Below are 27,160 nucleotides of genomic sequence, written 5' to 3'. Positions count from 1 at the left end.
AATTTTTGGGGGTCACTTAAGTATACTGTCATACCATCTGCAAACAGTGATATTTTTTTTTCGGAGCTGGGGACCGAACCCAGGGCCTTGCGCTTCCTAGGTAAGCGCTCTACCACTGAGCTAAATCCCTAGCCCGATATTTTGACTTCTTCCTTTCCAATGTGTATCCCTTTGATCTCCTTTTCTTATCTGATTGCTCTGGCTAGGACTTCGAGTCCTATATTGAGTAGGTAGGGAGAAAGTGGACAGCCTTGTCTAGTCCCTGATTTTAGTGGGATTGTTTCAAGTTTCTCTCCATTTAACTTGATGTTGGCTACTGGTTTGCTGTATATTGCTTTTACTATGTTTAAGTATGGGTCTTGAATTCCTGATCTTTCCAAGACTTTTAGGATGAAGGCATGTTGAATTTTGTCAAATGCTTTCTCAGGATCTAATGAGATGATCATGTGTGTTTTTTTTAATTTGAGTTTGTTTATATAGTGCATTATATTGATAGATTTCCATATATTGAACCATCCCTGCATCCCTGGTATGAAGCCTACTTGATCCATAATGATAAAGGGAACATCTAAGGACTGTTTTTCATCTTAAAGACACTGAAGAGTTAAAGGCCGATAGTAGGACACCTTGGTAAGAGGGAAACTATGAACTAAGTTCTGTTTAGAGAATAAAGCTAGTGAGATGCTAAAAGTTGTCTGAGCAGTCAGAAATGTGCAGTCAGCAGTGTCAATTATGTAAGTTCCGATTACGCTATATCTTCAGTTGATAGTAATGGATCTGGAATCTTGCCTTTCTATAGTGTTAAATAACCTTCATTTCTTTGACCAATTTTATGTGACAAGAATGGCGGTGCAATCCATGAGGGGAAGGATTTGCAGTCACACATCCTTTCTGAAGAACGTGATCATGGGAACTAGTCTATGCTTCAAAAACCAGGAAGCTCCATTGGCAGTCCTAGTCTTTTTCAGGGAGGGCTTTTAGGGAATGTAGGATCATCCCAATCTGTACCCTTGATCTGTTATATACTATATTGATATTATTTATCTAAGTAGAGGAGACCAATAAAATCTTCCCCACAATCTGCTTCCTGTGCTTTCAATGCATGGACTATGTTTGAGTGGCATATTCTTGCATCATCACAGTAACCTAGGGATCTCAGATGAAATGTTTCCTCCCTAGTAAAACCTTTCCTCCTAGCTACTGCACTTACTGAAATTACAAATTTTTTAGCAGTTATTTTTATGCTTTGGTGTGTGTGTGTGTGTGTGTGTGTGTGTGTGTGTGTGTGTGTGTGTGTGTGTAGATGTGCAGGTATGCAGTTGTGCAAGCATGCATTCTTCTTGCACATAGGAAGTCTGTGTGTTGTGTATCATTGTGTGTACATGTGGAATCCTAGGGAGGGCCTGAGATGCATTATCTTAGCACACTCTCTGCCTCATTCCCTTGACACGGGGTCTTTCACTGAACCTAGAACTAGGGAGGCAGCCAGCAAGCCTTTGTAGTCCTGTTGCCCTTTTCACAATACCAGGGTTACTACAGGTGTGCAGACAAAGCCAGAATCATATACAGTAGAGATTTTAATGTGGGTCCACATGCTCTCATAGTAAGCACTCTGACTTGAGGAAATCTTGCCCATCCCTGAAAGGGATTTTGGAAATGCCAGTTTGGGTTTGTCTTTCATTAGATTTGAAACTTTATGAAGACATAATCAGTTCCATGTCTGCCTGGTGGTTCAATTTCAAGACTACTGTCCAGCATGTGCTAAATTTTCTTGTAACAAATGCATTTCTAATTTTATGTAGCATTATTAAGAACATTCAATATTAGTATTAAGTTCTTTTAAAAACCACCCATAGACTTAGTTACAAGGATGACTGCACATTCTGGACTGCACTACTCAAAGTATGTAGGTGACATCTTTATTGACGCAACTCCATCTCGTGGAAACTTGCCTCTTTCACCGAAAAAGAACAATTTCACATGTGTTTCTGTAGCATTTATATCTTATTTCTTAAGCAACATATTGCTATTTTGAAGATTTCAAACCATACTCTGACTCAGCTTTCTTTATTTCATTTTCTTAAGTTTTCTTCATAATGAAAACCACTCTGTACAGAGTGGAACCCAAAGCTTTCAGCTGGTGATCTATCTTCACAGGATCAACTCCATCCTGTGAGGATCACTCTAAAGCCTCCTGTAATACAGACAATGCAATAGTGTCCGATTTGTCCTCTCCTTGAATTTCCTCTCTTAAGTTTACATGTCCAGATACATAAATTCTAAATCTGCATTTCTATTCTCCAGTCTGGGACCTAAACAAGAAAAGAAATAGGTGTTTTCTGGCATTTAATGAAATGGCGTTTAGTATTGGAATGCCATCCAGGATATGAAGTATAATTTGCTGCAGTGATAATAACTCTAATAAACATTAGTTACATTAAAATAATATTATTTTCTGGTAAACAGCTTGAATAAAATAAAACTGATGTAAAAATCTATTCAAGGTAGTGAGAACCTAATTTAATTTTGTATGACTAATTTAGTATCATGATACATATTTTATGATAGATTACCGAAGACTTCTGTGGACACATCATAAGAGGGTATAGCATGTGGAGTTTACCAATTGAAAACTAACAGTCTGTCCCCTGAAATTTTGCAGAAAATAGAAGCAAAGTATATTGCTTCCCTTCCACATATTAAAAATCCACATTCTTTTCTGTTTTACAAGATTGCATTGTACTTTGAATTAGCAGAAAGTGAAGAAAGGCAGAATATAAGATCTCAGATGAAAAGCACGTGAAAAGCTACAAAGGCTAGCCCGAGACTTTCCCATAGGTTCAAAGAGAATGTTAATGTAGAACTATGTCCTTGATGCCCGTTGTAAACAAATATTTGTTCAAAGACTGATATAATTTTAGATACTGTTGGAATATAGGTAGTAATTTTACTCTATTGGCATATATGTAAAATTCCAAACCAATAATACCATTCATGGTTTGCTTGCTGTGGCTGGACACTGTGTGCTATGTATTCATTTACTTGTTAAGTTTAGCATATTAGCTTGGATACTTACTCTTGATTGAGCTCCTAGTGCCTGCTTTCTTACACACTTCATTGAGCTTTTGTCTGCTCTGATCTCTTGTTCTTAACCGAGTCCACACTACTTGCTCCATCCACTTCCACTACAAATTATGCAATGGTTGGTTTCATTTTAGAAGGCTGCTTTTTTTTTTTTTTTGAGTGCTTTCTCCACTTTGCTATGTTGTAAGTCAAAAACCAATTAGACACTGGAAAAAATATAAAATCATATTTTATACTAAACTTTGACTGATTTAGTCAAAATGCTTCAAGTGGTTTGTACATTTCAACCTGGCTTAAATCAAAGAAGAGGGGGCAAAGAGGAGGAGGTGTTTGAATAGGAACTGGTAATCTCACATAAGCACAGATTCTTTTGTGAAGAAATCTGACACAGAAGATTGAAGGGAAAAAAGTAGTTCACAGAAGGTGTGGGTGAGGGGATGGTAAAAAAAAATGTAACACAAAACATGGACATTTGAGAGGTATGCTTCATTGCTTTGCATCGATGATTTGCATATTAAGAAGTCAGGAGCCTTCACATTAATGAATCCCTAACTAGTTTCTGACACAATAGACTGATATGTCCCTGGAGGAGTCATTATGGTCTATCATGTCAATGATCCACATATTAATGACTCTCTAACAGGCTCATCAACAGGTAGCCTAAATAGGTTCCCATTGAGTTCTTTTACATTTGCTTTTTAAATGTATCTTTTCTTCCCTTCCTTTTGTAATACTATTGTGAAGAATTGACAAAAAGGCCCATTAAGATAATTTTAATGTGTGACTTAAGTTCACAAAAGCATTAAATTTAGAAATGGTGCCTTAAGACTAACCCGGACTGCCTAAAAAAAGTTTCTAAATGCAGTTGAAAACAAAACTAGTTTGATAAGGGAGCACTTATTTGGATTTTAATATGAACCATCTTGTCTAATTTACTCAGTTCCTGACTGTCTTGATACACTAATCTTTGATGTGTTTAGTACTAGTAGAAGAATTAGTTTGAAAGTATGATTTTAAAATGAAATGACTGGAATATGGAATTAAATTCCAGAAGACTATAACATACAAGCTATGAAACATTTATTTAAACTGAAACAATAATTAATAGTAAAAATAATTTTAAAATATATAGAAAATTCTAGAAATAGTTGATTTAGTAATAGGCTGAATATCTCATGATCTGAAAGAATGACTTCATAACTTTAAATAAACTTTAAATAAAAGTTCAACAGCAAGATTCCTAGTATCTTAAAATGTCTTGGGACACTTTATCTAATTAATTATAATTATTATATTAAAAAATTTGTTGATTCTTTAAAACAAACATGGAGTCTATGATGTACTGTAATATACTGAGGAATTGGAGTGGTTGGAGAGATGGATAAGAAGTTAGGAATATCAGCTATATTTCCAGAAAACTCTCGTTCAATTCCCAACATTATCATAACAGCTAAGGACAGGCCATTACTTTAAGATCTGAAACCCTCTTCTAGCTTTGCTTCCAAAGGCATCAGTAAAAGGAGAAGAGAGAATAAAGAGAGAGAGGTGGGAAGAGTAAGAGAAGAAAGGTGATAGGAGATAAGAGAGAGAGGAGAGAGAGGAGAAGAGAGAGAGGAGAGATAGGAGAGAGAGAGGAGTGGGAGTAGAGGGAGGAGAGGGAGGAGAGAAGAAAGCATGTGCATAGGAGTGAAGGACAACCAGTATTTTCTTAAATGTATTAGCACCTCTTTATAGAGAAAGGTTCTCTTATCCATGCAAGTTATACATGCAAGAACAATGTCCTTACACATTATAAACACATAAGTAAATAAAAACAATGAAGAGTTGCTCTACTAATACTTTTGTTGAATAATGAACTATTTTACTTGGCTTACTGTAGGCAAGAGAAATAGTGATACATGTTTGAAATTCTTTGTCAGAATCCAAGATTGAGAGAAAAGCTGGGAAATTTTAGTATTTTGTTCCTTATTAAATAGACTAAGATAAACAACCTGAAAGAGAACGGACATCAGAATGTTGGGGAATGAAGGACCTCAGCATTTCAGGTGAGTTGTACCAGGTCACTACTCTGACCTCATACAGAACCCTAAGTATTCTTGGTTGTCCACATATGGAATTAGCTAAATGCAAAATGGCTAGGCACAACTGTAGGGGGATTTTTTTCTTTAATCATTTGATGTGGGAAGACCCACTTTTAGTCTAGATCTTTGAATGTGAAAGGATCTGCCTTTCATACAGATCTTTGAGGTGAAAGGGTGTACCTTTAATATGAGCCACACCTTCTGGTGGCAGTCCATGTGAAATGAATGGAAGACAAAACCTCCGTCTTTGTGTGCCCATCTTTGCAGCAAGCCCATTCTTTCATTAGTATTAATGCCCACCTCGTCAAGATTCTAGTACATACTGAAGACCAGCTGAGACTCCCAACCTAGTGGACTGAACTACTACTGGAATCTTGGCCTTTCCCTTGGTAGAGAGTCATTAAACTAAGTGGACCTAAGCGTGTAAGCAACTCTAATAAATTTCATCATATATATATATATATATATATACACACACACACACACACATATATACCTATACCATATACACACATATACATATAAACATATATATATATGTATATATATGGTTTCTTGAACCATATATATGTGTATTACAAATATTATAACTATGTATAAATATAATATATAAATGTATTTTTTCAATATATAGTATCCCATAGTCAAGATAGTAGAGAGAATGAGCAGGTGCATAAGAGTAGAGGACACGGGTTGGGGATTTAGCTCAGTGGTAGAGCACTTGCCTAACAAGCACAGGGCCCTGGGTTCAGTCCCCAGCTCCGAAAAAAAAAGAAAAGAAAAAAAAAGAGTAGAGGACAGAAGTCATCAGGTGTCCTTTTTGAGGTCCTCTTCATTTTACTTTTGAGATAGGATCTCTCATTAGACCTGGATCTCACCAGTGGGTTAGATTGACTAGCTTGCGAGAACTGCATTCCTCATGTCTCTGCTTTATCAGATCTGGGATATCAGGGCCCATTACACTGGATTTTGTATATTTGTGTTAAACATCTGAACTCACAGCCCATATTCAGTGCTTTGCCCACTGAGACAATTCTTAGTCCCCAAACCAATGTACATAACCAACCAAATAACTTACATGATAACTGTGAACACTATAGATTTTATTGGGAAAACTACATATTTAGAGAGGCTTTTTAATATGCGTCCTGACATATAAAGCTCATTCAGCTTTAACTCTGCTGAAATCTGTTTTTTTGTAGAACAAAAAAAAATGATAAAAAAGTATGAAGGGAGTTTTAGTTGGAATGTATTAATTTTGGGAAAACATACATATTAAAATTCCAAAAATACTTTTGAAAGACAGAGGCAGTTGTTATCTCTTAGGAATTAGATTGTGGGAGATTTTGAAGAATGAGCAATCGAACTTTGGAGACAGCAAGGGTTTCAGCTGGACAGTCACTAGTTTCCTGACATCTACCTGTGTCATGGGTGTAATTATGTCCTTTAAGAACTTAGATAAAGTAAAGACCTTAGGGCAGTAAGTTTGAGAGTTTTTTTCCCCAGACAACTTGCTGATATACATTCTTCAGTTGTTCAGGACCCATCACCTAAAGACATTTACATTTCTCGCCATAAAATATAATTGGCAGGTGGTAGCAGAGAAGTCCCTTAAGCCAGGTTTATCTATAGTCTTCTTCCACTTAAAATTCATGAATTCTGCTTGTAATTACATCACATTCCCAAGAAACCTACAATGTTTTTTTAGTCCACATCTCAACTTCCAAGATTCTACTTAATGATGTACTAGACCCTCCTCAGTCAGTGCCTTGAGAAGTGCACATCACTTCTGTCAATATGTGTGATGCTTGAGTCCATGACAGAATAGTAAAATGTAAGATGTCCTTTCTGCTGTGGAGAGGAGCTAGACAAAACAGCACCTGCCACGTGGACATGACCAGACACATTCAGACTTGTAATTTTTCTTGCTACAAACTAATGAAGGTTCTTTGAGAAAACAAACAAATAACAATAACCTACCAAGAATTTCTCCATGAAAGGGTGACTTTTAGTTGCTTCTTTGTTTGTTATTGAAACTATTCTTCACAAAAAGACAAAGCATCATTGGTTTTTGAATTGAAGTATCAAGGTGAAACAAAATGTTCTAATAATGTAAATTGAAACAGTATATTTCAGAATATAGTTTCAGGGTCTCAATAGGATTAAAAACCAAGAGAGATGGTTTATCAGGTAAAAACTTGGCAGCAATCTGCCACCCAGGCTGACAACCTAAGTTCAATGATCCACAGCTAACACATGTAGGTTCCTTCTGATCTCTTTACAGACACAATATGTAAACACACAGACACACACAGACACAGACACAGACACACACATACTCAAACGCACATGCATGCACATGTGCATGTACACAATTAATTAAAACCTTTGAAAGAGATGAAAAACAAGAAAATTAAGCTGATTGGAACAAATTGCATAGTGTTGTAGCTGGCTAGGAGTTATTCAACAGTAATTCTACTTTCTCTAAAACAGACAAATAACTCAATGTTCTCTATGATCTTATTCTCTTCTAAGCTTGAGCAGTTCATTTAATTTATTCAGCCAGCTTGTGCTTTATTATTCTTGACTTTTCATTATATTTTAAATTTTTATGAAATTAGTTTTTGTGTTAGGTTCTAATACCCTTGTTTATCTTAACTTATGGTAGATATTAGCAAAGTTTAAATTATCATAAAGTTCTACTTGACATGCATAACATAGTAGTAAATAAGTGATTCCACACTACACAGTGGAGAATTAAAAGCCCTGTAGTTTTGTTTGAACAGGTTACATTACAATTTCAAGGTAACAACTACTTCTATTATTTTATTTAAAATTTTTCACATACAATATATTTTATCATATTATTTTTCTTCCTCAAACTCCTCTCAGAGCTACCTACCGAACTTCATGTTCTTTCTCTTTCTCATTCTCTTTCTGTCTTAAAACAAACAAGAAAAGAGAAGATGAAAAGCAGCAAGCAAAAAAAAAAAAGGAAAAAGAAAAATATAGAAAGAGGACATCATGTCAGGTGTTAATCTGAAGACTTAGTAGATAAAAACAAAGCAAAACCAAACCAAACCAAAACAACAACAATGAAAGCGCAGAGCCAGCATTAATATTCTAATATTCTTCTCTAAATACTGTGTTCTTTGGGTGATAGCTTGTACTAACAATCTAAGTATTTTGAAGGTTGGCAACAGGATCAATAATTTTAAGGTTATGGCACTGGGATACACGAAGACATCATGTTTTGAGGAAAGAAAAGAAAAAAATCTCGTAGAAGATGTTCATAAGGGACATAAATAAGACCACAGCTTGAAACACAAATGATGTAGAATATCTTAATTACTGTTTTTTAGCATAAAATGAGAGGTGATGAACAAACATTTAAAAGCTGACCCTTTATAGACAGTTGTGTGTGCTCTGGGTCAATATTAGCGAACATTAAATTCAATACCTATGACTCTTTTCGAAATGGTACTTTGTTACAGTCAACATTTTAAACACTGTCTGAATAGTTACATTTTGCTCCTGACACCCTCATTCTGCCGCTCACCCTGATGGGTTGATGACATCTACCATACCAGACTATGATTTTGTTGAACTAGTCTTTGAGAAGTTTCTCCAATAAATTATGGGCCATATATGAGATTTTTAGCACCCTGACATTATAGGAATTTAGGAAAAACTATTATTAATTATCCTAAAACTGCTACATTCAACAGTGATGAAATGAACCATAACCCAGGAATGGTAGGACAACACCCAAATGTCTAGAATTATTAAGTCTTACATTGAGTAAATTGTGTTTTAAGGGAAGGTGGGAATAGGCATCCAGGCAGGCCACTTTTGAGAGGCTGTGTTTCAAAAACGATGGCTTGTTTCAAATGTCTGCTAAGCTTTCTTATACTGTGGGATTATGATAAGAGACTATTTTAAAGTTTAAGAGAGTGTAAACCAAGGTATGGAAGTTTTCTTTCCTTTAAGTAGCTTGTGAATTAATGAGAAAATGTGGTAGATATTAAAAACAGCCAAGTTCGAGTTAAAATGGAGATAGGAGTCAGCTGCTATTCTATAGTATGTACAGTGTGCATGGCACATCATTAATAGTAACAGTATTGATGATAAAAAGTATTATCAGCTCCATCTATTAGAAAGTATACAAAGTAATTACTCTAAAGGACTAAGTGATGATGTGGAGGAAAACAAAGTATTGAGATACTGTGTATCTGGCTTGAATTCACAATATTAGTTCAAGTACAAGCTAAGTACAAGTTTAGTAACAGAAAAACATATTGGTATGGAAGAATTAGTGTTCTTTCCAAAGCTATTGATCTCAGAAGAATTCTGGTTTAGAGACCAGGCCAATAGGATATCTAACTTTACCACTAGTTACTTTTTGATAACTGTGCCAACATTGTAGAGCTGATTCATTCTCTGTGTCTCTGTGTCTGTGTCTTTGTTTTTGTCTCTCTGTCTCTGTTTGTCTCTGTCTCTTTCTCAAGATTATAGGATGATATCACCTTAGTATTAGGTCCCTTATAGATCTAAATCCTATTTAGATTAGTTAAAACTTGCTAAGAAGTTGAATGAACTCATCCTGTTTCTCTCATTTACTATCAGACATCCATTAGTTAAAACAAGAACAACCCAAGTAATCAAAAACATACAGTAATCCTTCTCACAGTCTGCTTTAAACTAACTCCAGTTTCATTTTTGATTTTCTACCTCGATAAACAATTCAAACCTTCTGAGAGTCTTATTGCTCTTGGACATATCCTGTTTCGTGCCATTTATAGTTTATACTTGTTACTTACAATTTTTTGATTACTTTGAAATCAGAAACTTCTTACTTCTCAATTAGTAAATTCAGAATGAATCTGCGAATTGTCTCCAAGTTTCCTCATTTTAATGATCTTTCATCTCTAAGGCAGTAGCCATCTTATCTCATTATTTATTGTAATATGTTTAATTCATTGTAACTATTATGCTTTATTGATTTATCTATTCCTGTCATTATTTCATTGTTTGCTTGGAGTAAATATCTAGATATTGCTAATGTTATATTTTTCAATATTTGTTATAGTTAATGGTACATATTCAAACTATCTGTAGAAGAATGAACGGTCCTTCCACATTAAATAATATGGGTAACTATCCCATATAACTCTGTTTATGAGAATGAAATATTGTTTCAAAGAACCTAGATTCTCTTTAACACATTTTTAAAATTAATTTTAAAAATCTAAATTAAAACAACTACGTTCAATCATTTGACCCCCAAAATTCTAAACTTGGGAAGAGATAATAATTTAAGCCTTAGAATATATACAGATGATCATTTGCTGCTTTTCTTTGATTAAATTTTGTGTAAAGAAGAGATGGCATCATTAAAATGCTGGCAAGAGATAGAAAGAAAAAGAGAAGCTAGAAAAAGGGCTGTGCATTTATTCAACAGCACGTCTTTGCTATTAGACTGCATCAGGCAGTGTGTCAATCACCAGGATCGCCAAAAAAAAGGGGGAAAGAAAAAAAGAAAGAAAAGAAAACAGTTCTTGAGAACACAATAGGGATCTGAGAGATAGTAAAAAGATGGCTTTACTTATGTTATAGTCAGATATAGTGAAGGAGGTGGATCCTGTTGTCCATAACCAATAGTCTTCATCTATTTTCTTTCTCTTTTTCTAGTCCCTCTTCCCATTCATTTACCCTTCTCCTCTGAAGGACTGTTGACCCACCAAGACTATCCCCAACCATGGCACATCACGTCTCTGTGGGGCTAGGCACATCTTCTCCCATTGAGGCTAGACAAGGCAGCACAAAAACGAGCACAGGATCCACAGGCAGGCAACAACTTTAATGACGGGCCCCTCTGCCCTAACCCCTGCCCCACCCCAGCTTCAGTTGTTGAAGGGCTGGAATGACCACCTAGTTGCAAGTCAGCTATTTGTAGGGCCCTAGGTCCACCCCCTGTACACTCTTTGGTTGGTGGTTCAATTTCTTAGACCTTCAAGGGTACAGGTTGGTTGATTCTATTGGTCTTCCTGTAGAGTTTCTATCCTCTCAGGGGTCCTCAACTGGGGTGTCTAAATCCTTCCCACAACTCTTCCATAAGACTACCTGAGCTCTGTCCATCCAATGTTTGGCTGTAGGTCTCTGCATCTGTTTTAAGCAGCTGCAGTGTGGAGTAGGACACACTCAAACTCTCAGAGTACAGTTATGCTAGGCTCCTGTCTACAAGCATAGCAGAGTATCATTAATAGTGTCAGGGATTGGTGCTTGCCCATGGGTTCACCTCATTTTTCTAATTGTAAGCCTGCTTGATTAAACTCTTAATTGTAAATTGGTTTAAGTAAGCACTTTAGATGTAGTTAGTCAAGTAAAATGTTACTTCAAGGTTAAAAGTGATATTTTGTTTGCACATATCCTACAATATATTGCAAAGAGCAAACCACATGCTCTAATAAGTAACATAAAACTATTGTAAATGATGAATTGACTATGCAAAACACAAAACAACAATGACCACAACAATAACAACAGCAAAAACCCAGACCTGTGATGATCTGATTTCTCAGATGTGCTGATTTCTTCCTTCCAAACTTCCTTAGAAATGCTGACTAGAATCCTGAAAATCAAGATTTCCTTCAGATACTGGTTCTGAATTGTGTTGATTTTTATGTAATACAAGATTCTTCTCCCCAGGTTTAATCTTTTTTAAATTTTACAGTCTTTTTCAGTTTTATTTTGTTTTATTATATGTGCATGAGTGTATTGCCTTCACTTATGTCTGTATTCTGGAAGCTTGCCCGGTGTCCTCATATGTTAGATGATGGTGTTAGATCCCCTGGGACAGGAGTTCTTGATTGTTATGAGTTATACTGTATGGGTGCTGGAAATTAAACCTGGGTCTTCCATAGGAATGACAAGTGCTCTTAAGCACTAGACAACATTTCAGGACACCTTTTATCATATCCTTCAATGAACAAAGAGTTCAAAGTTTAGTAGTAGGGCTAGAAAGATGACTTAGTGATTAGGAGCACTAGCTTGCTGCTCTTACAGAGGTCCTGGGGGAATGGTACCACACAGTAGCTCACCATCACATCACTCCAGTTCCAGGGGATTTAAGCTTCTGTTTTTCATTGGTATTGAGTACAAGTAGTTCACAGACATTCATGCTCTAAAACAGGCACTTACAATAAAAATAATAGTTTTTAAAATATTTAAATTTTAAGAGAAAAACTAAAGTTTATTTTATTATAATTTTTTATTATTTAATGGATTCTTCCTGCTCTGTATAATCATATATATTTTTCTCCTAGGAATTTTCAAGTTTTTGTCATGTTAATAATTTGTTCACCTGGAGCTGAATTTTGCATATGTTCTATTGTCATTATTTTCCCTAGATAGAGTCATGTCCCTGTCTTCATTTTATTATCTTTTTATCTCCCCTCTTTGCTAGATTTGACCTTGATGCATCTTCTCATTATTCTTTGAGTTCTATTTCCCAGCTGGTTTGCAGCTTTTCTGATACTTGTCTTTCAAGTTCACTTTGCATAGGAAGGAACCCTTAAAATTAGAAGAAGCAGATTCCCCCTCCCCCTACTCTATTTCTCACAGCTATGGAGTCATTATTATCATCTGTTCTTCTCCTTAGAATCACATACCAAAACTCTATGAAAACCGGCTTTATCATTTTGACTACCATTCATTGAATCTATACATCAACCTTCATAATATTTCATCCCTAACTATGATCATAGTATATTTCTTTAATATTTGTTTATGTAGTTATATCATTTAGAAAAATTCAGAGTTTATAAGATTTGTCCTCTATGTGTTCTGCATAGTGTTATAATGTTTCTGTTTCTTGAGTATCGAGCTTTCATCCTTACATATATCCTTGAATATAAAGTTTTCCCTTATATTCCTGAATGTCCATGTTTTGAGGACACTCGATAATAATAAGGTTGTTTCATCACTAATTATTTGTCTCAAGGGTGAGTTTTTTACAAATGAAACTCTTGTCCCTTCAAAACAATCATTTTTAGTGAAGCAATTAAAATTGATTAGAAAATTCACTGATAATGTTTTGGTAAATAAAAATGTTTTTTAGTAGCAAATAATTTCACTCTACAAATAAATTTTAGTAGTGTTTTAGGAAAAAATAAAATTTGGGAACAATTGTTTCTTTAATAGTTTATATGTCCTCTTAAGAATATTTAATCCATCCTTTTAGAATACAATGTGCTTTGCTTGTATCAAATGCCAATTCCTCCCAGATCCAGTCCCACCTCTACACCCACTCAATTCTCTTTTCTTTAATTTTATTTTTGTTTTACTTATTCACATCCCATCTCACCTTCTCCTCTGAGTGAGTGGGGTCCTCTGGATATCTTCCCATGCTGGCACTTCAAGTTTATGCAAGGCTAGGCTCTTCCCCTCCCACTGAGGCCAGGGGGAAGCCCAGCTTCTACCTACCCAATTCTCTCTCTCTCTCTCTCTCTTTCTCTCTCTCTCTCTCTCTCAACATAAAGAGCCCAATGTGTTGTGTTGATTGACTGCTCTTAGATACAGGGCTTTTCCTGCATTGTGGTTGCTTTACCACAGAGTATATCATTAAATAAATCTACAATACTGCCTCTTCTTCTAGCAGCTCTCAAAAGCCTATAAATTTGCAACCGGAGGTGGGACTTCATGCCCACCTGCCACCTTTATGCTAGAGTTTTGTCTGGCTTGAGTTTGCACAGGTGTCACACATGATAATATGATTCCTGTGAGTTCATACATGTGGTTGTCCTGCTATACCCATAAAACAGTTCTCTAAATGTCTCTCAACCACTGATAACGTATTGCTATTACCTAAAAAAACTATGTGTATCAAAGCTCATCAGAGAAGTTTCCTGGGGCGGGGGTGCAGCGACCTACAAGTGATCCAAGTACTGAACAAGATGCTGCAGGGTTTACAGACCTAAATAGGCTATTTATATCGTACACCTTTCCCGAAGACTCAGAGTTCTTGGCTTAAGGGGACAATAGTTTGTAAGAGCCAGATGGGGTGGCTGCATTTCAGACTTGCATGTTCTTAAACGAGATATTATATACTCAAAATAGCAAAATTATTGTTTTATAGGTGAATTTCATAAGCGATAAATAATTGCATAGGTATAAGTCTTGGTAATAGATTAATTCAATTTCTGTACTTCAAGCTCTATAGTTTAAGAATTTTTATGTACATAGAATATTAGTTTTATTGTAATGCCCAGAAATGTTGCTTTCAGTAATGTTAAAATGAAACAATAAAAAATACATACAAAATTAAGTTACTTTCTTACATAATCAGGAGGGGGAAAGCTTAAAAAGTACATATGGTTTGTAGAAATAAAATTAGCCATGCTGGAATTTTCAGAACCTAGATTCAATTATACAAGTTTATCAGCAAATGTCACTTTTTAAATTTCTTCTCTTTTTTGTTGTTGCTTTATTTTTTTGTTTGTTTTGTTGTTGTTGCAGAAACTCACTGGGGAAAAAAGTCATTGTAATAAAAACGGATTAAGGGTGGGACATGATGGTGCATGCCTTTAATCCCAGCACTTGGGAGGCAGAGGCAGAGGCAGAAGCAGATGGATATCTATGAGTTCAAGGTCAGCCTAGTTTACATAGAGAGTTCTAGAACTGCGTGCTATGAAGAAAGACCCTGGAGAGGAGGCTGGTGGGTGGAAAAAAAGACTGTCAAGAAAAGTGAGAGGACACAGGGGGTGAAGTGCTTGCTATGTGATCTGAGCTCAATCCACAGAACCCATGTAAACTCGGAAGGAGATAATCGCTTCCAAAACCTTGTCCTGTGCTATCACATTTGTGCCGTTACACAGGAACCCATCCATGCACATCAGATGTACCTGATAATAATAGTAAAATGTAAATTAATCTTAAAAAGAAAACCAAGACATAAATTAACTTTTGAGTAATTGTACATAAATTGAAAATTTCACTAGTTATATTTTTATATTGAGTGTTGGAGACTAATACAGTTTTAATGACCTCATTAATCTGCCTACTGACATTTAAAAGGGGAAAGTACATATCATTTCTAATAAGAAGGCAATACATACAACAAAAAGCAATGAAACCTCAAGAATTTTGAAGAAATAAGGTAGGTACTTACATATGAGCCTCTGAAATCTCCATCTTAAAATTGGTCAGTGCCAATTCACACATGATACTGTTGGGCATAAATCTTGCACCTTTCAAGTTTTAGTGATCTGGTTTGACCTTATTTCTCTTTTCTATAGAGAGAAATTTACTTTCATAACAATGCAATTGAAATATAAACAGGCTACCAAACATAATTACCTAAATGTTAGACACCAATTTTATAACAACAATGGAAAGTCAATTCTTAAAACTTTGCCATTTATACCAGAAAAAAAAATCCTCTCAATGAAAGGTTAAATAAAATATAATGAAAAGCACACATTTGCTTATAGCTTTATTCTGGCTATGTTTTAGTAGACACAACATAATCTCATTTAAAATATGTCATTGTATAGATTAAGTTTTTATAAAATCAGAATTAATTACTCTATCACCATGGAAGGTTTACTTACATGATTTGTAATACAAAATTATGAAAGGTTATACAAACTATTTGTCTTACTGATAATTGTCCACCATGTAAAGATATTTTAAAAGATGTAATTTCAAAACAAACGTATGTTTTTCTAAATTTTAGCAGTAAAGAAGAACCATTGCTAACACCAGAAGAAAATAAGCTTGGGACTTTGAAGTTCACAGGTAATGTTTATTTAAAATGAAACAAAATCTATTTTTCTGAACGTCGGCAGTATAAAAAGTGTTATAATTAAAAACCAATTGTATTAACTTTTCAGAGTCCTACATCCCAACCATTATTTGTTCTCATGAGGACAGGGATGACTTGGGAGCCAATTATCAACATGTAAAAGACATCGACAAGAAGCATGATGAACATAATGAAAAGGAATTAGACTTGATGGTAAGTGTTCAGGTTGCCACAGCATTAGAGAAGACAAATCTATTTATGCTTCAAAGATGCTGCAACGCCTGCCTCTCAATGGCTTCCGCTAATATAATTTGCACATGTGAAGCCATGGCTTATTCTGTCCCTGCAACTCCATCTAGCTTGAGCAACAAGGCACTTTGATTTCAGTATGTGGCTTCTGCTCTCCGCAGTGGTAAATTAATGACATTAATTTCTTATCTCATTACCAGTGGCTCTGAGTAATGGTTTGTGGGAATTAGAAGCTAGGGCACCATCATGACACACACTTCTAATGGTCGTTGACAGGTGTGCACGTAGCATAAACTCATCTGTAAAGTAAGAGGGTTGAAGAGTAAAGGTCCTATCTAACCCAAGCAGTCTGTAAGGCTGACATTTAACCCCATTCTTCTTTACTATTTCTGTCCAAGTAGGAATTCCAAAGTTTCTGAACATGGTAAACTATTTAATCGCGAAGGAAGAAGAAAATAGCCAGTGCTACACAATTAGAAAACAGGAAACAAATTCAACATTGTACAATTTAGTCTAAACTTTGTTACTACAATATTCACACTTGGTGAGACATCAAATCTGTTCTGAAATTTGGAGGAGACGGTTCAGTTCCCACTTTCAGGGAACAGTGAGAGGCAGAAGCAAATGAGTCATAGGATGTAATTTATTCTTCTTTGCATTTGGTTGGCGCTCCTAGCGTGGCGATACATGGATTCATAATCATCTAAGATTAAAATGACATTTGCCTCTTCAAGTGTCAATGCTGAAACCGAAAAGAACTAGAACTCAACCTCCCCTTCCCCACATTTCACCTCTGCAATAGTGATATGGCAACCGTACCACTAAAGTATGCAATTTACTGTGCTCCAAAGTTAAGGCACTACAAAGTTGTCACCCATTGTGAGAATCCTCACCAGCTGAAAGTTAACATCACCTTTCTTTCTTTTTTTTTTCAAACCAGAGAATATAATGAAAGGACCTTGAAAAAAAATCACATACATCACCAATACACCTCATTACCATGAGCAGCCTCAAATATAAAAGTTTGTTTAGAAGTTACTGGATTGTACGCCCAATAAATGAACAGGGAGCTGTAATTTAGATGCTAATTTGCTCTATGCTGACGTGACTGCATAAAACAATGAAGTTCCATAATAGATGGAAATACAACCAAATCTGTGGAAGCCACAGGCATTGGCTTACAAGACAGCTGTGCGGTTGACAAGTAACATGAGCCTTATGTGAGAAGAAGGGGAAGACGTAAGATTTGCATATAATTATTGAGATCATGCAAATGTCAGTTATGAGGAGGAAAAAAAAAACACAGGCATCTCACTGTTAAATCCTGACAGTTGGCATCACTGAAGAGCTCAAATACATTTGAGTACCAGTTGGCAGAGGGTCATTAAAACAGAATTTGCAGAGACATTAACTCCCCCACTTTTCTTTGAGTGACGTTTTGCTATTAATAGTTTGCAGAGGCTTTGCAGAAAACATATTAATAAGAGAAACTGTAATGGGGGCACCTACAGCACGTAGAAATGTGGCAAGGGGCACCCAGGAAGCTGCTCTCTAATTGATTAGCATGGAGCTATCAATGTGTATATCCCAAGTGAGGAAAAAGGGCAATGACAAGCAAGAATGGTTGAATAATACAATGTGATATTTGGAAGCAGAGACGGAGTGTGATTAATTTGGGCCCCTTTTCTTACTGATCTCATTCCTAAGTCATGCCATAAAAAGATCTTGCCCCAAACATTCAACTTTCAGAATTTGGGTGAAACCCACAAATGAAATGAGTCAAGGGAATCTACCATATAATTACTTGAACTAATCAAATCTAATTCACTTCTCATATATTTAAAAAGATCATATTGTCATAATTTTGCTGTTTTTTTTTCCACAAGATAAACCAACGGTTAATAACTTCCCATGACGAAAAGAATACATTTTCAACAGATGCAGTCAACTCCACAAATAAAGCTGAGGGGTCAGAGAAGAAACAAGCTCGCCATGAAATCCACACTGACTTGTGCAGAGGGCCTTTGTCTCCGAGTTTATCAGCAGAAAGTTCTTTAAAGAGAGATTTCTACCACAGCAGAAATTATTCCCCAGGAAATGAGCATGGTCATCCACCTTCAGAGGAAATTATTTCGGATGTGGGAGCGATAGGGTCACCACTGGGAGATACTAGTTCTGATGAGTTAATGCAACTGAAAGTCTGCAGCAAAGAAGACGTAGACGATAATGCCAACCCAGCCCACGGGAGTGGCAGATTGTGTTCTTCCTCTGATCAACTAAGGGCAGGTGGTCTTGAGAATAATGAAGCAGGAATCAAGAAAACTGGAATAAAAGATTACAAATATTCACACGGAGATTCTTATTTAGAGGCATCCACAAGTTTGAGAGAATCAAATGCGTCTTACAAAGATGAGTACGACAAAGTGGATGATAAAAGGGAGAAGAAAACATGCTTAGGTGTTAATGAAAACCCAGGCAAGAATTTTCAATCAATATTCCAGAACCAAGAGAGACAAATGGGGTGTGCAAAAATAAGCGGTGAAGGGGCTAATGCTAATAACCAAGACTTGACCACTCTACTGAGCAAAGATACCACAACTAACACCTGGGCGGTAACCGTCGATCCCTCTCCTTCAACAAATACAAACGTGAATTGGAGAGAAGCCGGAAATGGTACCGATTTAGAACGAAGAACTACTGATCTTGGTTCTCCAAGGAATTTCAGTCTCCTGACTGATGGTTATCTTTTTCAAGCTGACAGGGAAAAATCCGACTCTAGTAATTCTGAAGATCGGAATATGAACCCACAGCACAAAAAAAATTGGAACGTTCTGGAAAGCCAGCCAGAAACAAGAGAGACTGAAACAAATATAACCAAGCATACCAAAGAACAGGCAGAGTACAAAGACACGTGGGGAAAAAGAGATAACAGTAGGAATCTGAAAGCTACTTCTACAGAGCAATTGTTTACGTGCCAAGAAACAGAATGCTGTGAACTGTCTTCTCTAGCTGATCATGGTATCACTGAGAAAGCACAAGCAGTTGCAGCTTATATAATTAAGACAACATTAGAAAGTACTCCAGAAAGCGCGTCTGCTAGAGGAAAAGCAATAATTGCTAAGCTACCTCAAGAGACAGCACGACATGACAGGCCCATCGAGGTAAAAGAAACAGCGTTTGATCCACATGAAGGGCGGAAGGATGATTCACATTATTCCCTTTGTCATGGAGATACAGCAGGTGTAATCCATGACAATGATTTTGAAAGGGAGTCACATTTAGATATTTGTAATGTACGTGTAGATGAAATGGAGAAGGAGAAAACCACATCTACGTGCTCTCCTAGGAAGACATATGACAAGGAGAAACATGGAATTGGAAGTGTAACATCTATAGACGAACCTTCACAGGTCATTACAGGCAATCAAAAAGCTACGTCAAAACTGGATTTACATTTGGGAGTGTTACCAACAGACAGAGCAATACTCTCGGCAAACGCAGATCTTGAGCTGCTTCAAGAATTATCAAGGAGAACAGACTTCAATGCTGTTCACTCTGCATTTAACTCAGACCCTGGCAGCGCTTCTCAGGACAGCTCTCAAGTTTACAGACGCTGCTCTAAAAAACCAGTACCTTCTTATGGTGAACAGAAAGCAGTTATTAACACAACACTCCAGTCTGTTCCTACGAAATCAGAATATAATTGTCACCCAGAAAGTGAGATCTTCGGTCATGCCACGTCTAAACCGGAAGTTGTTTTCAAAAGTTCAGAAATAATAAAATCAGGTAGTGGAGGAGAGCAAGGAGTGGGTCCGATTCTCCAACAAAAAGAAGGTAGTTTGGAAAAATCCCAAGACCCGATGATTTCAATCAACGAGCCTCTTGAGAATCTGGATGAAGTACGTTCTGAAAATGAAGGGTTAATGCGTTCTGGTCAGTTACAGTGTTATTTGGGTGACAAGGGATCAGTGAGTTCTGCTTCTGCTACTGTCCCTACCCAGGAACTCCAAGCTCAAGGCAGCGAGTCTCTGCTTTCAATATCCATCAACTCTAAAATACCTTATTTCCTTTTGTTTCTAATATTTCTTGCAACTGTCTACTACTATGACCTAATGATAGGCTTGGCATTCTATCTTTTTTCCTTGTACTGGTTGTACTGGGAAGGGGGGAGGCAAAGAGAGTCTGTCAAGAAAAAGTGAGCTTGGCACAGTTGCTAGTCTCTCTTGAAGGATAAGCTATTTAGTCCCAAACATTTGGAATGGCAGGAAAGACTATCCATTGTTCAAAGAGTCCGTGCAGTTATTCTCTTGAAGGATCATTTAAAAAGGAATGCGTATGAAGTTTGCTCCTTCATATAAGTAATTATTCTATATAGGACCATTATGCTTGGATCATTAAATACCTATATGAATATGAGATGTGAAGCACGTCAAGTTGGAATTAGGTACAGCTGTTGCTCCTTAGCAGGCTGTGAAGTTGCAATGCTTCACGTCTCTTCACTATTTAAAGCGCTATTTCCTGCATTCATTTCTTTCACAGTAAAGCTTTGGATATTTTTTCCCTGACACTACTTTCCTCCTACGTTTTTAAAAAATGGATAAAACACAGACAATCATGAGGATTTTTTTTTCTTTTAGCCCCTAGGATTAGCAAAGGAATTTTTATTTATCGCTGTGACTTTTATCACCCATATTGATAGATCGAATGCTAAAATTTCTACTTATACCTTTAAGAAAACACCCATGTATGTTGCAATATAAAAAAAAAACTTAAATTGGAAATATATATTATGCACGCTCACATTATACTTCACGTGCATACCCTTGTATCTCTTTGTACCTACGATGTCAGGGTATTCATAAACCAAATTTAATCAAGACTTCTATAATAATTATAAAATTTTCATGCAATTCTAAAAATTTTGTGGGTGGCCTGTTTTAAGCAATGCCTTTTTGTTTTGTTTGTTTTTTTGGTTTTTTTTTTTTAGTTGAATGGGTAGACTGTAACACAAATGAACAATTTTAATGTTAAGTGCTGTCCAGACATGAAAATCTGTAATCATTGTTTCAAGATGACTTTACACCTGTAGAGTAGTGTGCTCAGTCTGTGGGTTACAACCCCTTTGGAGGCTGCCTATCAGATTCCCTGCATATCAGATATTTATGTTACCATTCACAACAGTAGCAAAATTACAATTATGAAGCATAAACAAAATAGATTTATGGTTGGGGTCACCACAACATGAAGGACTTTATTAAAGTGTTACAACATTAGGAAGGCTGAGAAGCACTGCTATAGAATATAAGGCCTTAAGTAATAATATAATAGACACTGAAATGGTTTGCTCTTCCCAATAGTTCTTCTTTTAGATTAGTCATTCATATTTTATCATAGTAAGGAGATGAATTCTATCTTAAGGTGAATTTACAGGACAAACTTCTTGTCTTTGGTGATACTCATTATATGAGATTATATTATATGAGATGAATACTCAAAATTATAAACAGGAAAATAGGTTTAGTTGGAAGCATACTGAGAAAGAAATGAACATAGAGTAGAGCAGTGATTTTGGCTACTATAATTATAGGTAAAGGTATGAAATAAAGGTACATTTTTACTTTAGTGGAAATAACTGTCAAGATTCATACAGAATTTATTTCAGCAATTTCATTGAATAATTTTAATACATAAAGCCCTATGCTATTCTATGGAGGTCCTTCGATGCACTGCATATTTGGATCCCTGTATATAGCAAAATAATATATTTTTAACTGGCTTGAAGTATGAGAAGTATTAGAGAGAGGGAGCCTATTGGTCATCTTTCATGGAAATTTCTTTCAGGGAAACTTCAACTGAAAACGATGTGATATTTATATTTACTAATAACTATAAAAATACACGTCATCTCATATATCTCTCAAGTATGAATTTATAAGAAAATAAAAATATTTAAAATGGCTTAACATTTAATACCTAGTGGTTTGCTTAAGTTTCTTTATGTGCACAATTATTTCTCAATCTTGTAATTGCATGCTTCTCTCAAGTCTCCTTGAAAGTGAGTCATTGGCTTTAGTTGACCCAATGTAAACATCCTGAAGTAGAATGTAGGTTAAATATTTGCTTTTTGAGAAGCATACAAGTGGAATTTCTTTAAGCAGCCCTTAGAAATTATCTCTAAAATTGTTGCTCTCACATTCTGTTGTCAGGACTAAGTTAAGTTGCCGTTAAAGTTAGCATTCCACCAGTTCTTTATGGCTTAGAGCTTTTTTTATTCTATGTTTTAAGAGTTCTAGTCAATATAGCTTATCTTTTTAATGAAAAGGGCACTATTATTTTATGAGCACAGGTGCCTGAACGAGAATTCTTCCCTTAAATGATCAATGTAACTTCCTTTACCTCTTCTATTTGATTTCTGGTAACATTAACTCACCAAAGGTTCTCGTGCATTTGTAATAAAGCAGGAACAAGCTTCAAAGGATTTTAAACACCCGTTGGTTGTGTCTTTCTTTGATGGAAAGAAGAAACACTGGATAGAACTGGCTTTTCAAGCATTACTTATAGGACTTGAAACAAAGTCACAGAGGCATTTGATAGGACTGCTAAAGGAGGAGGTTGAACTTGTCAGCCTCTTTTGGTCACATCTCTACACTGAGTAAGCAGATAGAGTGGTAGGATGAACTTGTTGCCTCTGCCGAGGATGACTCCGCTATGGGCCATCTTGGTAAAGGCCATGTTTTTTAAGGCATACCTGCCAGTTTCTTGTCTCACCACACATTGACTATGAACATAATGAAGGCTTAGTAGGGTAATACAGCAACAATAATCTTTACATATGCCATTCTTATTTTAAATAAGAAATACGATTTAATCATTGTCATCTTCTATCTTTCTGGGGTTCACACTCTTAGACACAAGCCTCTAAAAGATAATTGAGAAGTTTAGCAATGTTAAGGAGTACAAAACAACTGCCTTTTAAAGATTTCTGACTTCTGTGAGCTATCAATATCACAATAAAATTCTCAATCAGAATAAGATGACTAGGTGGTTTATATCCACTCTTCAACATTTAACAATGTTGGCTTATATTTACTTGAGGAGCTCTAATATGTGGATAGTAATTTTTTCAACAACTATCTATATTAAAATATTTGTCACTATTTTGTCAAACAGGACATTCTTATACCTCATCTTAAACCAGTATTCTGGTTAAGCAAAAAACATTTTACCAGACCAGACCAAATATGAGGAAATAAATACTTTATCTCTATCCAGTGCTAGTCATAGAGCTTTTAAAATGTTTTGTTTTACAGCGATGAATGTTATTTCATGTGCAAGGCCTGTTTCCTTTAGTACAATCCCTTTTATATATAAAGAAAGTAAAAAGCCAACAAATAAAAGAGAAGTAGTGACAATATAGAAGGTGAATCTACTTATCGGCTTTATGATAGCAGGCTTTTCTTTTACGTGTCCATTGATTCTGGAAACTGGAATTCCCAATAAGGACCACCTTTTGGTGTTAACCTGTCTTAACTAGTCCCTTGCCAGGCACCTCCTCAGTTGTGTATCTCTGAAGAGATCAGCTAAAAGGGTTACTGTTATTCATTTGATTAACCATGGTTGCTTTTGTATATTTCTTTGGAAATTTCATAATAAAAATCTTGTCAGAACAACTTAATTTCCATCATTTGAAACATATTTGATCAACAATATACTGTTTCTACTACAGGACTCAAACTTTAAAATTATAAATTGGATTTTAATGAAGCTTCCAGCCTAGCTTGGAATGTGCATGTACTTTGAAATAAATTGTTCTATTGTGGTTTGCTAAAACCTTATTAAACAAACAACTATTTTAAAAGTTCAAGATTTTCATTTTATACCATTTGAATATGTGGCAAATTATACATAGGACATTGTTTTTTTTTAAAAATTACACAGTACATTGTGCAACGCATTAATAAAATTTTACCCATGTCACTTTCTACTATATGCAATGCTTATAAATTGCCAGAAAATAAAGTAAGATGTCAATAACAGTAAAGAATTATGGAATCATTTTGTTTCGGCTGTAGTGTCCCCAAGACCTTATTTTACAGTAGCCTGTGATATCTAATTAAATTTTTTCTCTGGGTTGATATTTGTACAGGTTTCTTTTTATCTTAGTATAAACCATTCAGTTTTCCACATTGTTTCCTTCTTGAGTTCCCTTGTAAACTAAGATTCTCTTAATTAGTTCCCTTAGCCCTATACATATACATTACAGTGCATAGATTTGATGGTCATTCTGCATACTCTCCCTGTCTAGTGATACACAATTGCTACATGTAATTCAATTTCCATTCTTTTTTTCATAGTCTCCTTTTATGGTGCATAAATCTTTCTCTTTTCATTTTTCTGCCAGTGTTATCCTTCCTGTTGCTTGTACTGGACACTTGGCTATCCCAAAAAGACCACAGAAGAAACACAGATTTTTATTTTTTTCTTCTGGTCACCTTACATGGTCTAGTTTGCAGGGTACTGTATTTGTCACAATAACTTTTTCTTTTTTATTTTTTTAGATATAATTAAAACAATAAATATTTTAAAATCATATCTGGGCTGATAAATAATTTCATGAAGATTAAATTAAAAAGGCAAAGGGAATTTGGAGAAACCATTTTAAGTGATGTGTTGGATTTGGGATATGGAAGGAGGAAAATGGTGTTTCTTCTCATTTCCCTTAACAATAATCTTATAAAACACTTATTTTTCATGCTAAAACTTTCTTCCTCAAACACAGAAATATTTCTGTCATTTTATCTCATGGAAAATAAGTAAACTATCCTTACTTGAGGGTAAAAATAATGCATACCTTCATTCAGTGGCTAAGGAGGAAATTAATGGGACACAGCGTGTTGTCAGAGAAAGTGACTCTGTGGTTTAAAATCAACAAACATCACAAGGTATAAAGTGCAAGAAACCCAATCTTCCCAGCTACTGCCATGCCCTTTGAAAATGGCTGATCTCACCACTCCACACCTGTTCTGCGTGTCAACCTTCAGGGTAAGTAAACAGAGCTTGGAAAAGAAAACAACCCATGCACTTTTAAAGGGGAAAGCATTTGTCTAACTAACGTATAAAAGGGACGCTGAAAACACACAAAAATATAAAATACATTAATGCAGCAACCTACAAATATTTTGTATAGTAATAAATGTAATATTCAAAAATTTATCTTTTCATCATTTAAGATAAAATGGGTATTACAAATATATACTTATTTTAGAGGTTTAGGCTAAAGAATATGGAGGCAGGAAATGCAATAGCTGATTTAGTACCATTTAAGACCATGAACAATGGGTCACTTAAGAGCAAAGAAAAAGCCAGATACACCTCCACTCTGTTTTAGAATTCATTAACAGCATGTATTATGTGACTTGGTTCGGAATGGTGACAGATTTAATATTCAAAAGACACACTCTATGAAAGACAACATCAAACAACAAAGAAATGGAACAGAAGAATCATAAAAAGCTGCAAGTTCTCCCTGTAAATACTTAAATAGAGAATAATGTACTTTTAGCAATTGTATGTAGGAAATGTGCATGATAAAGTTTATATTTTAGCAATGAAAATATTACACACTTGAATCAATTTTTTTCCCTCCGCGTGATACTTTTATTGACTCTCTGGGAGTTTTTCATCATGCATCATTATAACAATCCCTCCCAGACATTCCATTTCTGTCCCCGCAACCTTTATGATCTCCCCTCAAAACACACACACCACACACACACACACACACACACACACACACACACACACACACACACACCAGATCCAAATTGTGTTATCTATATACTCACTATACTGTGGTCAAACAAACAAACTTTCAGTGGCCTGCCCTTTAGCTAGAAATGAGTCCATCTCCTTCCACATCTCTACCAGAAGCCATCAATTGTAACACTTCTTAAGAGCAGTCTTTGGTTAGCTTCCAGTATAGGTTATTTATTTATTTATTTATATTTATTTATTTATTTATTTATTTATCTGTCTGTTATTTTGATGTTTTTGTTTTGTTTTGGTTGGGAGGATTGCAGGATTGCGGTGGTGGTAGAGACTGTTGTAGGAGTCTTCCATAGGCCTCCCTCTTGAGTGTGTGTCTAAAGCAGACCATGGATATCAACACAGACCCCAGCTTCAATAGGACCACAGACTCAGACATGGTCTTTGGCTGGAGCACTGTCCTGGATATCAACCTGGCCTTGGGTGGAACCACAGGACGCCGAGGTCAGTAGGCATGGCCTTGTGTCACTTTATACACTATAAAATGTTGCATTGCCTTTCTTTACAGTCGACTTATTCTCAATTAATAAACTAATTCTTGGGAAATCCAACATATCTTTTCATGGTGAATATAAACTTTCACCATTTCTTGAATGAAATGATTCTGAGTTCCACCTAAAGATAGAAAGGAACCAAGATTAAGGTTATTTTTTTCCTGCTCTCTCACAGACATAAGTAGAAATATCTTGAATACATTCCTAATCTTTGGAAGTTGTCCAGGAAAATCAAGAGTAAAAGTAAAATTCAAGGATAGACGTAAGACACACACACACACACACACACACACACACACACACACACACACACACCAAAACAAAACAAAACAAAACAGAAGCTGCTGAGTCTCTTCATCCATGCAAGAGATGGAGGAACATTTGTCAGTAACTGTTCTCTTTCTTGATTTCAAAACAGCATTGGCATCAACTTCAGGTACTCTAAGCACCAATAATGTTAAATACTTTCAAACAATTTATTTTTATGTTTATGGGAGTTTTGTCAACATGCTTATCTGCGCACTATGGGCGTACCTGCTGTCCACAGATGATGAAAGAAGTATGAGTGGTGTCTTTGTAACTGAAGTTACTGACAGTTATGAGCTGTTATGTTGAGAACTGAA

At 35.7% G+C, this 27,160-nt stretch overlaps 1 protein-coding gene across 3 annotated transcripts in view; it reads left to right on the top strand.

Moving 5' to 3' along the window:
• Ppp1r3a (protein phosphatase 1, regulatory subunit 3A) overlaps positions 1 to 24,595 on the top strand; it is a 40,589-nt gene extending 15,994 nt beyond the window's left edge. Inside the window, exons 2-4 of one of the 3 annotated variants that reach the window (NM_001109222.1) lie at positions 15,901 to 15,962; positions 16,058 to 16,182; positions 18,105 to 24,595. In NM_001109222.1, coding sequence (NP_001102692.1) covers positions 15,901 to 15,962; positions 16,058 to 16,182; positions 18,105 to 20,417 — 2,500 coding nt within the window. In that variant the 3' untranslated portion in view covers positions 20,418 to 24,595. The remainder of the gene's footprint in view (positions 1 to 15,900; positions 15,963 to 16,057; positions 16,183 to 18,104) is intronic. The other 2 variants (XM_008762717.4, XM_063286475.1) reach the window with 2 other exon arrangements.
• Positions 24,596 to 27,160: the final 2,565 nt, after the last annotated feature.

The sequence above is a fragment of the Rattus norvegicus genome, chromosome 4 (assembly GCF_036323735.1).
Source record: "Rattus norvegicus strain BN/NHsdMcwi chromosome 4, GRCr8, whole genome shotgun sequence".
Classification (NCBI taxonomy): Eukaryota; Metazoa; Chordata; class Mammalia; order Rodentia; family Muridae; genus Rattus; species Rattus norvegicus.
This window is presented reverse-complemented; position numbering and strand designations above follow the sequence as displayed.